This window comes from Sinohyriopsis cumingii, chromosome 1 (genome assembly GCF_028554795.1).
Source record: "Sinohyriopsis cumingii isolate HCF-2022 chromosome 1, ASM2855479v2, whole genome shotgun sequence".
NCBI lineage: Eukaryota > Metazoa > Mollusca > Bivalvia > Unionida > Unionidae > Sinohyriopsis > Sinohyriopsis cumingii.
The window spans coordinates 43,824,368-43,839,612 of record NC_142961.1 but is presented as its reverse complement, the minus strand read 5'-3'; the positions used below and the strand labels follow the sequence as shown (position 1 = coordinate 43,839,612).

Sequence of the window (15,245 nt, the reverse complement as noted above, 5' to 3'; positions counted from 1 at the left end):
GTACCCAGTTATAGCACAGGTGATCTGCTACTTACACCTAGAGTGTTTTGGGCTATTTCTTCCTAAATTGTCAAAGCAAACAATGCAACCTTTCCATTAAGAATTACGTTGCATTCTTAGTTTTGAATGGTTACAAATTTGATGATTTTAATGCCTTAGGAACCGTTTATATTTACATTATTTCTTGTCACTTTTGAATGTTATACAACCAATTTGTTTTGAAAAAAGTTGTTTTTATGTCAAATGATGTTCGAAAAGTTTTATAAGCGACCGTTCATTGTGTTCATGTTGGACAGTCATGAGCATTTTTGTAAAAACATATTTAATGGAAATCAACGTTCGTTTAAAACAAATTAGTTGTTATCCAATCGTTTGAGATTTTTATTTGTTTATCAGACAAGATTGACAGTAATATTGCTTTCATTCACATATCCTCTTTCCTTGGGTTAATTAGCTTGTAAGAAATATATAATTCATATACAGTTAATAACTAATATTATGTTAATCTAACTGATAAGTTACAACTCCGATAAATTCAAATCGGATGATGCCCATAATATTTTACATATTCTAATCATAAATCTTGTACGTCTTTGTAAGTATTAAAACATCTAAGATTAGAAACATCTTGGTTATACCAGCATAATTCTTCTTTATTTCTTTTTTAACTTTATTTATTAAGATATCTCGCGTTACTCGTAATATGTTAATACTGATAAGCATAAATGACGACAATCTAGATCACAGTTGTGTTATAAATATGAAAGTTTTCAACCTTCAGCGACTTGTACAGTCGGGCATTTCAATAAAAATATTGCTAGCGTCAGAGCAAAAATCAGTAGTATTGAATAATTTAATGTCATCTTGCAGGCACATATATATACAAACATAAATAAATGAATGGATACTAATGCTACAATGACTACAATCGTTACGTTTTTGAAGCGAAACACCAACACATTAAAACCCACAGTTAATCTCAGAATGGTCATAATATTTCTCACGTATGATCACGTGCTAAATCCAGCCTGAGTTCTTCTGCCGAATATTGGAGTGACACGGGTGCTAGGTACGCTATACTGAAGACAATCTCTCCGACAAGGAAGAAGAGGAAGAAGAAAACGTCAAGAGTGTTTCCAATCTGAACCCATCGCAATTCCTTTGACTTCGCAGGCAACATACAAAATATACGACGAAGGATCCACGCAAAACCCTGAAGACACATTGGAGGTTGCAGACGTATTTCATCATCATTAGAGATTTGGGCTCGCTGCTGTTGGATTGACATATCTTCGACACTATTCGAAGCAAAACAGCAACAGTAAAGTCGGTCCGTAGATGGCTTATTATGCTTTCCATTTGCATCTTTTTTCCCCTTCTTCCTGCAACTTTTCGTCTCTGCACCCTTTTTCACTGCATTTTCCTTCTCTTCCTTTTTTCCAATGATCAGAGTGAACAGTACGAGTACAGTTATAGCTGCGCTAATGGTCATCATCACCGTGAGGTAGTACACCAAAACAGAGACTGGTGCAGAGGACTTTGGCAGAGATGTAACAATGGTGTTCATGAAAACCACAAAAGCCAAGAAACAAGTCACAGAATATCCTGCTCTCTCTCCAGAACGTTTCGGTAAGATGAAGACAAATACGTTTAATCCGGACAATATTAAAATAGGTAGAAGGTAGTTAAGGACATAATTCAATGACCTTCTGAATATTGTAATTTGGAATTTGACATGGGATTTGGAATCCTGTGTTAACGTCTCTGCAGACGTCTTTCTCACATTCCATGTAACGCTTTCCTCAAAATGATCCTTCTTGAAACTCGACGCTATCAGAGTCAGCTCACTAGAATTGTATGCTCGTGTGGTCAGTTTCACTGAACAATCATGAACGTCAAAAGGATAAAAATAAACGTTCGGCCTACATGACGCTTTGAAAACAACGTTTTCAGTCCATTCACATTTACCAGATTTCAAGTAGATCCTCACCTGGGATTGCTCTTGTACGATTTCTGTGCTGTGTCCCGCTGAATTAACTAGTATCAAGGACGGCTTCCAAATGCTAGCTGCCGATATAGTAACCGATGTATCAGGGGCCGTCGACCCTTTGGGGTTGAAATAAATATCCTCTGTCCACTCCACCGAGAGATATGTGCTTATATCCATAATCCCCGCCACATCGTCAAAGTCGTTTACTGCCAAGAGCTGCATCCCTAGCGAAACATTCAATTTGTTTGACAAGTCTTGTAGCGGAATCACGCTGGTCTTTCCATCATATATCGTGACTATGTTTTTAACCGCAGCCGATACATCATACCAAGAAGCGGCATGATCCTCATAAACAAAGGATACCAATAAGTAAACGATTGTGTAACATATATGAATTTCCATGCTCATTACGTCTCTTTACTCAGCTCAGTGTGAGATAAGACTGCAAGGACGTTACCAAACAGTAGATGCAATATTATGATAATAATAATAACTATCTTTTGAACATGCACTGGCCTAGAGTGTTGATGCAATTTCGCAGGTGAAGTTTTGAAGCGCTACTGAAAAGCTTTATCGTACTGTATTTGCTTGCAACGGATTGGACAACACAGCCTTGTGAATACCCGTACCTGTTAAAGATTTCAAGGTAGATCATTTTGCAGGTCTACCGTTGACAATCAACTTATATATTTTAATATATCAGTTCTGAAGAAATGGGTGTTATTTCTAAAGGGTGTTATATGTGATTCATAAAGCATAAAGAGGAATCCTTTGAACTGAAAGTAAACGATATATATATATATATATATATATATATATATATATATATATATATATATATATATATATATATATATATATATATATATGTATGTATGTATGTATGTATGTATGTATTAGCAATCGAAACGCACAAATACTCCATCAAACACTCACTCACAAAGGCTGCCTAATTACCGCAGTTAATTAATTAAAGAATGCTTTGATGGATTTCAAAAATAGTAAATATTGAAATGTTTCTCTCAGTGAACATGAAATCTTATGTAATACCTAAGTGTTTGCATGTGCAAGGATTAGTATCAAGATGTATCCTTTATTTCTTATTATGCCTAATTTGTACATGTTCTTCCTGTATATATGCCAACAGTTTGGTATTCTTATTCCTCCTTAATGATTGTGTCCCCACTATTTCAGACATATTGCTAGTACTCATGTGCCCTCCATTCATGCGTCCATCATTCGATTCTCCTTCTGTCCTTCACTTACTCCTATTTAGAGAGGAGGCTTATACTTAGAAAGATGTTAAGGACAATTAGAAGACGACATTGAAGATAGGTGAGGGTGAAAGAAAAAATAGCGAGATATCATGGACTCCTTTGTAAACTACTTTCCATCTACACCATCACACCGACCCAGACATTGTGGTGTGCATGATTGGAGAGAGATAGGAATAAATAACAGAATGTGTTTGGGATTCTGAATTTGTACTCAGGTGTTGAAATTAATATTTGAGTTGCATGGAAAATAATATGGAAATTGTAACGGTTCGGGTACATATCATGCCTTGGACTTATAGTGATGCAAATTATAATTCTTAGTTTTTTCAACTCGTAATTTATTCTGTTTCAGTTGTAATTTAAATGGATCGCATCAATATCACAACTTCGTGGGTTCGTTTTGACGATCTGACAAGGCAAGCCATTTCTGAACAAGATTTGATGACTAAAATATATTCCGGTTTAGACTCATAAAACCTTTGAATGAACCAAATAAGATGTACATTTTCACAAATTTATTTCTTCATCCTTACTTTTCTAACAGCCAATTATTGTATGGTTACCTTTCGCGGTTCTCTTTGGCGATCTGCAGTGTCATTGTGTGGAGGGACACTCACTAAATGCAACCTCTTGCCACATATACGTAAGTGCAATATGTAAGTTTGTATTTAAAGTCTTTCAGAGATACACAATAAATGCATTTGATCATTTTAGCTATTATAGCGAATTTAAATATAAAATGAAATTACCTCCAAATGCTTATTAGTCATCCAAACATTGTATCATACAAACTATTTTAGTAAAGGCAGGGATGCGGGCAGGGTAGAAAATAGGAGGAATTTGCGGAGGTAGACAACGGTCAAGAGGCAAGCCGCCTCCACAATTTTTTAATTCATAGGGGCCAACTGGAGAATTTTCCTATGGCCAACAAATCCTGTCCACGGTCCGGAATAAACGTGATATAAAATCTAAACTGATTTGAAAGTTCAGCACTTGCATGCATCTACAATAAATAATTACTTGAAGAAAACGCATTCATGACTCACTAACAACTTTAAATAATGAACATATAAAACCCTGCAGAGTATAATCTGATCCCATGCATGAGGATTAGGACTATGGTATACTACGTGGTTAGGCATATATTTAATACTATGTTTACTGGAACAGGGTAAATATTTCCTTAACGTCATTAAGGCACTGACCTGCGCAAAATTGGACTGGAATTTGGAGCCAGCAATGCCAACGTCCAGGCAATACTACATATGTCAATATCGAAAGTAACATTTACTGGGACAATGTAAAGCATTTCTGGAATTGTCACTATTTGCAATGCACGTATTTATTACCTTGCAGTAAACTATCTGCAAAGATATGGAATAGAAACGTTCTAAGTGGGGTCTAGAATGCAACTTTTGTGTTAAATTTGTAAACACGTTCATCTAGAGCATTCAAATCGAGTTGTCATGCTGGTTTTCCTTGTGGCACACGACTTGGCAGACTGAATGTATTTACCATGTTTTTCATTTGACAAATAAAATAAAAAGTTCACTTTGGTATAAAATCAGCCGTACGTTATATCTGAATGATATTATTCGAATGAATATACAACATGGGTCCTTTATATAACAGTTATGTTTTCGACATTGGTTTTAATCTTGGCTGTGTATGGAATGCAAAATGACGATGATGTCAGATACATCAGAATACATGAATAACGGTGCATCGACGTTATGATGGACTTGTTCTGTGTACTACAATGAATACAGAAACGTACAAGCGAGGGTAAAGTTCATATTCTTATTTCAGTTTATATTTATCAGCACTGATATATTTCTTATTAGTTGTTCTTGAAGTCTCTTTAACATGCCGAACATTTTTTCATCCATTGTAAAACTTGTTGCATCGGGCGTCGACGTGTTCTCGATGTATCAGTGGGAATGGTATTTTTGGTTTTATTATCCTATTTTTACTAGCACTTTCTTTTAGTAATGTAATGTTGTTGTTGTTGTTGTTGTTGTAGGGTTTAACGCCATTTTTCAGCATAAGATAGGCTATACATGGCGGCCAGTATTAATGGTGGAGGAAGAACCCGGGAAAACCCCGGAAAGAACCACCGACCCACGAGATGCTACCGGCAAGCTTTCTCACATATCCACACTGACCGAGCCCGAGACTCGAACCCATGCAGACAGAGGTGGGATGGCAGTGATCCGTGACGGAAAGCGCTTTAGACCACTCGGCCACTCGGGGCCCCAGTAATGTAATGCAGTTCCTTTCGTAATTTGTAGATTAGTTCAAGATGTGGATGTTCATGAATAAATAACATTAACGTTTATATCAAACGTGGTCGCATTAAACACCTCAATTCATCTTCATTATTACTGTTATTGGTAATTGTCTGCATGACTTAAAATATGGGCGAATACTATCATGCCTCTAGAATTATATAGTAGTATAGATAAGTGTATGTATGTTTATGTATGTTCGTTTACGCGTGTATGTTGGTTTATGTATGTGCGTGTCATAGATATAAAGTGTCATTAAGTATGAAAGTGGAGATCTTCTCCAGGGGGTGCCAGTTCCCTGGTTGGGGACCATAGGCGAAGATCGGAGGGGGGATGGGAAGCCTTAGAAGGGAGAAAGAGTGAGACGAAAGGGAGTTAATCCAATTCCAAGCAAATGTCGCGTCACGGTGGTGAGCCTGGTTTAAGGAATCCCATTGCGCAAACGTAATTTGATTAAAATTACATAAGAAGTTTATATTTGAAGATGCGTGTGTAAGCGTGAATTTTGTACCAGATTTATGTATCTCAGCGCTAGGTGTGAGACTTGACATGAATTGCACGTGTGTGTGTGTGTGTGTGTGTGTGTGTGTGTGCGGCGTATGGTTATAAAGTTTCTTTACATATTTCTTTTGAAAAATTCCTTTGTAGTTTTGGAAGTTAAGGATAGGGTATGATAATTAGAAGAATGGGTATATTTGCAAGGAAAGTAAATTGTTGTTGCTGTTCTTGTTTTGTTTTGGGTCTAACGTCATATCTCAGTTCAATATATGCTATAATGGCATCCAGTATAAGTCCAGGTAAGAATGTATATATGTAAGTACCTGCAAGATCATATATGACATGCAAATATTAAAAATTCTGGATATTTCTGGTTTACCTTTTATGATAAAGTTGATCTTTACTGTTGTAGTTTTAGCTTATTGTGACTGTTAATTTTATATATAACAGCCTAAGCAAGCTTTATAAATAAATATCGCTTACTAAGAAATTCAGAAACATTGTTGTTGCATGGCTGTGGTGTTTCAAGATTTTTTTGGGTCTTTTTCATGTTTATTTTATGTAATTAAAGCAGTCTTCATTTTACTCCTGTCTGACAAATAAGTGAAATATCAAAGAAGTGAATATCATTATGTCTTTTAGTTTTTTAAAAAGTGTAATGTTTGGGATGTTTATATTCTCAAATAAAATATTCAGTTGAATATTTTATGCAAAAGAAAAATATTCAAGACCGTCCAGCAACGAGATATAGACGTAGGAAAGTAGGTTATAAACGTTTCGAATGTCTTATGGGAGATTTGACATATAAAAGAACCTTTTGGAAACAAATGTGTCGTACAACGCTGAAATGCAGCAAGATACAGTGAACATATACACATTACCTAAAGAAATTATATTCAATAAATGCATTTTTAATTTTACAAACGCTTCATTAATATAAAACGTGGTTGAATAAAATATATCGTGAAACTGCAAGTAGTTTTTTTTTGTTTGTAGTTGTTTCTTTTCTTACTGACAATTTGCGCTTGTAAGGCAATACATAAATGGATTATATTTCATTGAAGATGTTTTACTCTCGAACAAAACTATTTTGTAGTCAATTATATATATATATATATATATATATATATATATATATATATATATATATATATATATATATATATATCTTGGAACAGAAAGTAAAACAGTGCTACGAAGTGAAAAAACAATTTTATTTTCTTGACGAAATGAATTCCTAGTGTGAACTAGCAGGAACCCAGGATTTTCCTATGTACACGATTTTGCAGTATTTTATATACTGTATCCTGACTCGGATGTATATTTTAAATTAGAATAAGGTACTTGTGCACGTTTAAACTCTTCTTGCATGTAGATCAGTTCATGGGTATTAGGAATCAGTTCATTCATCCTAAGTTGATCTTGTCAGTGTCATATTGTGCTGTTTAGGCCAAATTATGTTGGTTGCAATGCTCCACACATCAATTCGTTCAGAGTCAATTATTTGGTTAAATGTCGATTGGTATCACCTTACTTTGCTCACAGTTCCAAAGCTGTAAGTTCAGAGAGTGTTAATGTCAAGGGTAAAGGTCAAATAAAGCGCTCATTTTAATGATTGTCCTATTTGGTTGTGTCCTCTGCCTTTATTGATACATTTTTTTCTATATTGCATGCAATGATATGATTTCGCATAAAATATTTATGTATATGTACAATTCAAAAACTTGAAAGGTCAATTAGGAAATTTAAGGCAACTTCCCAATGTAGGAGGAAACAACCCTAAATGTACTTTGTTTTAGTAGCAGATCAAAACTATTGAGTCTTGACACCATACTGAAAATGAAATAGTTATTATTAGTTAGCTATTGTCCTCTGTTTTTCTGAGATGAAGCGTCCGATAGTACACGATTCTTTGCATTCCAAATTGCAGAGATAACGTATGAGTAGTTGGAAAAAAAACCAACGTAAAGAGCCAATCGATGTCTTATTTGTCAGAGTTTACTTGTATCTTGTATCTTGCACACATCGGAGGTGTCTTTGGTTCATGAAGCTACCTAGAGTATACGACATTTGGATGAATATAGATTAGTCCTATTCAAAGTAAACGTCGCGTCACGGTCAGTCTGGTCATAGGAATCCAATTGCGCGAACGTGATTTGATTAAAATTACATGGGAAGAATTTTTTCAAGTTAGCGTGGATTTTTGTTACCAATTTTTGTGTCTCACGCACAAGGTGTGTGACTTGACATATATTGTACGTTTGAGCGTTGGTACGGGGGTGTATAGTTATGAATTTTCTTTAGCTTTTTTAAAATATTGCATACAGTGTTATAATTTCACAAAAATATCTCTGTATATTTACAATTCATAAACTTGAACGGCCAATTAGGAATTTTAAGGCAACTTTTTCTCAGTGTAGGAAGAAATAACCCTAAATGTACTTTGTTTATGTTGCAAATCACTCTATTGGAACTTGACACCATGTTGCAAATGAAATACTCAGTTATTATTAGTTCGCTAGATTCCTCTGTTTTTCTGAAATGAAGCGTCCTATAGTACACGATTCTTTGCATTCCATATTGCAAAAATAGGCACATAAATAACGTATGAGTAGTTGGAAAAAGAAACTTAAAGGGCCAATCGATGTCTTATGTTTGCAGAGTATAATTATATCTTGCACACATCGGAGGTTCTCTCTGGTTTCGTGAAGCTACCTAGAGTATACGACTTTTGCTGGACGCCAATCTTTTGGATGGAATTTTAGCCAGCATTCGTATCTGTGGGTGGATGATATAAAATTCCATTCTGATTTCTAGACTGATTCTCTATTTCAGAGGGCTTTACACATACACTAAATTAAGTATACGTACAATCAGTCTTATAGTAGCAAACACGCGCAATCTTTGCAGCCTCCTTGGGAACTCTCTCACTATAAATATTTATTTTTGCTTTGAACTTTGGCTGTCCGTTTGGCAGCTCGTGGTTGTGATCGAATGACCTCGATCTTCTGATCGAAATCTTACCAGTCCTTACACTCGGTTAGGTGGGAGTCTATAATGACAAGTACAACGCATAAGAGAAATTTCATCAATAAATGAACCAACAATGTTATGAAAACACATATTTATATTTATACAAGAGAGGAGAAATAAATAAATTTGTGAAACTGTACAGCTTATCTGGTTTATTGAATGCTTTCTCGCCTCTAAATCGTAACATATTTCACTCATGAAATATCGTTCAGAACAGGCTCGTTTTGTCAAACAGTCAGAACGCAAACCTCAGAATTGTAAAATATAGATATGATTCATATAACCAGAAGCTCAAAAACTTGGGAAGAAAAGATTTATTTGAAGTCAGAACCTAATAGACATCAAAACAATCTTTTGCATTTGTCTTTTTGGTAAAGATGACGTAAAACTAATTTCCAATTCAACTCATGGATGCGGAGAAATATACACCCATAATGTTCTCTAGTATATACAATAAATTATTACATTCAGAAAACGCATTTATGAAGCAGTGACACTGAAACAAGTAACAAAGATTAAAATTTAAAGGTATATATAGGGTAATTTTAACCCAGACACGATGATTAGGATTATGTAATTTCGATACTGGATATACATGTATGGCTATACAGACTGGAACAGTTTGAATGTCTCATTACGTCACTATAGCAATGACAGTGTAATTTAGGAATCATTTAAATTTTAAATCTGAGTGACAACCACCAGGATTCACTGCCTATGTTAATATCAATAGCAAGATTTTCTGGGACAAGATCTTGGAAGTGTCTTAATTTGCAATGCACGCATTTATTAACGTGTGGTCCATTAGATATATAGATATGGAGCATAAACGTTCCTGTAATCTTCTAGACGCACGAATTGCCACATTTAATATATTTACTGCCGCTTTTAGGACCGTGAAAAATAAATGTGAACGATACTCATTGCTACATTGAACTGCATTTTAAGTGATCTTCTTCAAGTTTCTTTGTTTCCAATTTCGCAGTTACAATGCAATTAAAATTTGATTACGCAGGAGGAGACAAAATATATATAAAACTATACGGCTACGAGAGCTGTTTCAGACCTATGCCGAAGTGAGTTGATACCCATTCCAAGGTCGTGGAAAGAGAGATGGAGGCCTAATCACGGTAAGTGGTTTACAATGGGTTCATTGAATTATTTTATCTCAAAGACTTTATTATACCTACGTCATAGCCACGTGTATTGCCAAAGACTGAACGGACTAATATATCTTGTCTTTATCAAATGTTTAGATGGTGGAGGCTAGTTCCTATCTATGTCAATCATATATTTTGCAGTGAGATAAGTGACCACTACTCTCCACCGAGAAGTTATAAACCGAAACCAAGAAGTTACAAATATTCATACAAAATACAAAAAATACATGTTTTTAGGCAGCACTCCATCTACAGCACCCACAGGTCAGGCAATATCATGGTAGGCGATCTGTATTGTGGGAGGAGTCCCGACGAAGTTACGAGCTTTCCACTACATTTTTCAGACCACTAAAACGCCGTAACTGTACCTTTGTCGATGCTCTTTTATCACACACACACATACACACACACACAGATATATATCTATCTATATATATATATATATATATATATATATATATATATATATATATATATATATATATATATATATATATATATATATATATATATATATCACATTAAGCAGAAATTCATAGTCAAGTGGGGACAACTATCTACCACCTACGAAACAGAGTTGCACTAAATTATATTACGACCAGGATAATTCACTTTGCCTAGCCAAGCTACATCAAAATCAACTGGGTCTGCCGTCCATTACAACAACTTCAACCCTGTTGGATATCTCCAGTGATAGCTGTTCTACTGACACATATTATTCAGATAATTCCGACAACAGAAGCACATACAGTATAATTACCACCATTCAGTTCCCATGACCATTATTTCCATTGATCTGACGCCGACAATTCCTGAAAACCCAAGCCAGCAAAAGTATTTATAGGCGACCCTTTCTCAAGTGATAGTGACTCCTAAAAGTACTCTTTTCTAAGGAAAGCCATGTAAGCATTACATATACTTTGCCCGTTTTGTCGGTAATAGGAATATTTTTGTTAATGATATTTTGAACCCACAAACAACTTACCATGGGGTGCACATTCTTCAGCAGACGTTAGATTTTCGCATACAAGTATGTCTTCTGTTGTCAACCTAGATGCTTGTAATAGTGATCAGTCTCCAAATCCTGTCACAGAGTTTGATCATTTGGTCCAGTGAGCTAAGTTCTATGACTTATCTAATACAATGGGTTTAAAAGCCTTTACCTTTCATCTTCAAAGACATGCTAAAATAAGGCATTAAACACTGTTTGATATGGTTAGGAACGACTGGAAGGATCATGTAGCAACCTCGAGTACTGCAAGCGAATTAATATTGACCTCTGAGCAACTCCATCATATATAGGACATCAATGCAGCAAATCACCCATGGGATTTGTTCAAGAATGAGTTTTGTAATCTGCAGCATGATAGGGTCCGTATCCTGTTCAGCCTTTGGGGATTTATAGTCTGTGTAATGACATACGGACACTTCATCTTCCATTGAGTTGCATTGAATTTCAGGTCATTCTTAATCGTAAGCTGCGGTTCTTCACCTACTCTCAGCAGTAAACGTCATGGTCGTCAGCCACCTTGAGATGCTAAACGCATGCACGAATCGTTGACACAGAAATGTTTTCTGCTTGTCTTTGTTGAGTCTTCCATAGATAGTGGTATTGCGCGTCTTAATCCTGTACAGCAACATATTAAAATGTGTGTGTGTGTGTGTGTGTGTGTGTGTGTGTGGAGCAAAAGCGAATCGGCTGAAGGCCACTGTTCCAAGCGAACACATTAACGGCAAAGTCAGTGTTGAGTTGCTTCAACCTGATGATGTATGTAATTTGTACTTGTGATTCTCTGCTAACCAACATTAATGCGCCCTCGTGCTGTTTGTACATTAGATACTGATCTGTATTTTCGCTTGCGACTTGGGGCTGAGATAAGTTAGCCTTTCAAACATCCACGTTTATAGCTGCTGTAATGTGAACATGAATTTCAAGCATATGTATAGAACACATCATGAACACGCTCAGGCGTAAGCACCAAACTTTTACTGAAGATCAGTTCAAAACCTTTTTCTATTTTGTTTTCGATGGTCTTGGTATCGACTGAAGATCACACTCCAAACCTGTGAATGTGTCCCCTTGATATTTGTGTTTCTTTGGGATCTTTTGTGGATAAAATCTGCAATGAAAGTAATGTTCACCTTGAACCCGGATGTAGACGTAAGTCATGCTACGTAAGCGTGTTGAGATATTGATATGATTTCAGGGTGCTTTTCCCAAGATGGCTCCTGAGCATCATTATGCGAGTCACGAAATCACAAAAACTCTTGTGCAGATTGAACTTTGGGGGTCGTTACTTAAAATACATGACAGGATCAGCGACAATTGGTGCTGAGATTCAACATTATCTTTGTCAGTGACTATGTGTGCAGTTTCGACTCCCCTGGCCCGTGAAGGAATTTGGATAGAGAAAATGTTAAGCCATTGTACGAATCTGTTTTAATAGATCAAACTCAATATCAAAATGAATTGTCATAGACAATCTTCTGTTGGCTGTATTCACTTGTCATTTTAATGTCATCGATGTTGTTACTGTCATCATAGGTAATTTTAGTTACTTCGATGTCTTCACTGGTAGTTTTAATATTATTACTGCCTTATCAGGTCAAAGTCTACAATAATTTAAATCTTTCTTATTAAAATTCATACACTTTTCACGCATCTGTTTCTATTAATCGCTATGTTTCTGGCGTGCGAGTTCTAACTCGACCCCTAATAAGGCTAATATTTAAGTGTGCAATGGATACAGTACTTTTGAGTCGATTTGATCAGTAAGCTAAACATACTATTTGATCTTTCTGCAACTTTCTGATTGCTCCACTGAATGGGTAATTTTGTTCCCGTATCAGCTACACATATCGATTTTTCCACATCAGTGTACGGGTCAAACAGAGGTAATTTCGACATTACATAATACTCGCTGCAATATTTGGTATAATATTTTTTTCACAAAAGGCAACACTTTCATGTCGATAGTATTTGTTTAATATTTATAGGAATGCCGCTATCGTCAGCTGTTGTACGCATTTTTGGGCAGTTAACATACGTGTTAATGATCCATGTTGATTACAACAGTTTGAATTTGCCAAGCAACATCCTACACAGTTCAGAGGTTGTCTAAAGCCAGATTACGTCTCAAAGAATGTCGGGTGCCTTGTAGTGTTAATCAACACTGATAACACATCATCATATTTGGCTTACTAAGTTTATGTTCAATTCAAACCGTGATCGACGTTTACTCAGTTAGTAAAGAAAATATCATTTTACGTGAGCATGGTTCGAACGCATAATGTTTCTATCAACAATGTAACACTAATCGATTAGGCCATGACGTAACACTTATGCATGAAAGAAAAGAAGTCATGCATTGCACCTAACCGCACTGGCAAACAAATACACTCCAGCACAGTTTATCTATGTTGTGGTGTTCCACAGCGGTCTGTTCTTGCACCTGTTCTCTTCATTCGATACACTCAGTCGCTCTCAAGTGTCATATATCATCATCCAGTGTCTCACCAACTGTACGCTGATGACACCCAAATATACAAATCTAGCCACCCAACTGAAGTTGATGCTACAATCCAAGGTGTAGAGAGGTGCATTTCTGATGTGAAATCATGGATGACATGTAACAAGCTGCAGATGAATGATGATAAAACTGAGGCCATTCTGATCACAACACAAAGACTTCCTCATTCACATCCTTTACCTCAAACAATAAATATCAGCAACACCAACATTAAATTCACACAATCAGTACGAAACCAAGGGGTTAGTCTGGACAGTACTCTAACATTGCACCAACATGTCATGAACATATGCAAGGCTGCATATCTTTATCTAGACGCATCACCTCAATTCGCAAATGTCTATCAGTTGATGCCACTAAAACACTTGTGTGTTCATTAGTATTTTCAAGACTGGACTATTGTAACTCAATTCTGTCTGGTTCATCTCAATATCTGCTCCAGAAACTTCAAAAAGTTCAAAACACTGCTACTCGGATCATACTTAGAGTACCGCTGCTCTGTACCCTACACTGGTTATCCATTCGATCCAGAATCAAACACAAAATTTGTTCTCTGTGCTACGTTTCACTGTCGGACTCTAGTCCAACATACCTATCCGACCTGACCCAGGTGTATACACCAGCAAGATACTTACGCTCCTCTTCTGACAATCGCATACTCATTATTCCTACTATGAAAACAAAGTCATATGGACAGCGTTCTTTTGCATACCAGGGCCCAGTAACGTGGAATGAATTTCCCACTGAACTTAGACACAAAGACACAGTGATCCCATTCAAGAGTTCTCTCAAAACTCACTTATTTCGACTGCAAGAACAAACTTAAAGACCTAATAATGTTTCCTACCTGAAATATTCTCAACATGTTTTTAATGTTTTCAAATTTCATGGTGTTTGTTTGTTTTTGTAATCACATCATTATGTTTTTTATCTTATAGGTGTTGTCTAATGTTGTAAAGCGCTTAGAGCTTCTAAAGATTAGGCGCTATACGAAGTCGTCATTATTATTATTATTATTATTATTATTATTATTATTTTGCCAATATGAAACCGATTCCTTCTACAAATGCCATCGTTGACAGGCTTTTCGAGTGAAACGATTCTTTCTAGTAAAATTGGCTCATGATTACCATTATAGTTTACATGTCCAGCTTTATCAATATTAGAAATCACATAAGTGGTCTCAACCACGTTTATAAATCAACAATGCTGATATCTGGTAAGGCAAATTTTATGTCTAAAATTATTAAGTTAGCGTGCTCACCAGAAATAATTACATGCATGTTCACACTTATGGTGTTTAATTGAATGTTGTGGATCTTAATATACATAAAATATTATTTATTGTATATATTAGAGAGCATTATGTGTGTGTAATTTTTCCGCATCCGTGGGTTGAATTGGACATTAGTTTTACATCACCTTTACCAACATGACAAATGCATAAGTTTGTTTTGATGTATATTGGA

General features: G+C 35.8%; 1 protein-coding gene and 1 long non-coding RNA gene across 2 annotated transcripts in view; one reads left to right on the top strand and one right to left on the bottom strand.

Annotated features, from left to right (window-relative positions):
* Positions 1-1,000: 1,000 nt before the first annotated feature.
* Positions 1,001-2,212, bottom strand: LOC149806792 (neuronal acetylcholine receptor subunit alpha-7-like). The gene has a single exon (XM_089963478.1). The coding sequence runs from the start codon at positions 2,210-2,212 to the stop codon at positions 1,001-1,003; it is 1,212 nt and encodes a 403-aa protein (XP_089819604.1).
* Positions 2,213-4,759: 2,547 nt separating this feature from the next.
* LOC149806791 (uncharacterized) overlaps positions 4,760-15,245 on the top strand; it is an 89,845-nt gene continuing 79,359 nt past the window's right edge. Inside the window, exons 1-2 of the long non-coding RNA XR_016425384.1 lie at positions 4,760-5,052; positions 10,102-10,216. This is a non-coding gene — a long non-coding RNA (uncharacterized LOC149806791). The remainder of the gene's footprint in view (positions 5,053-10,101; positions 10,217-15,245) is intronic.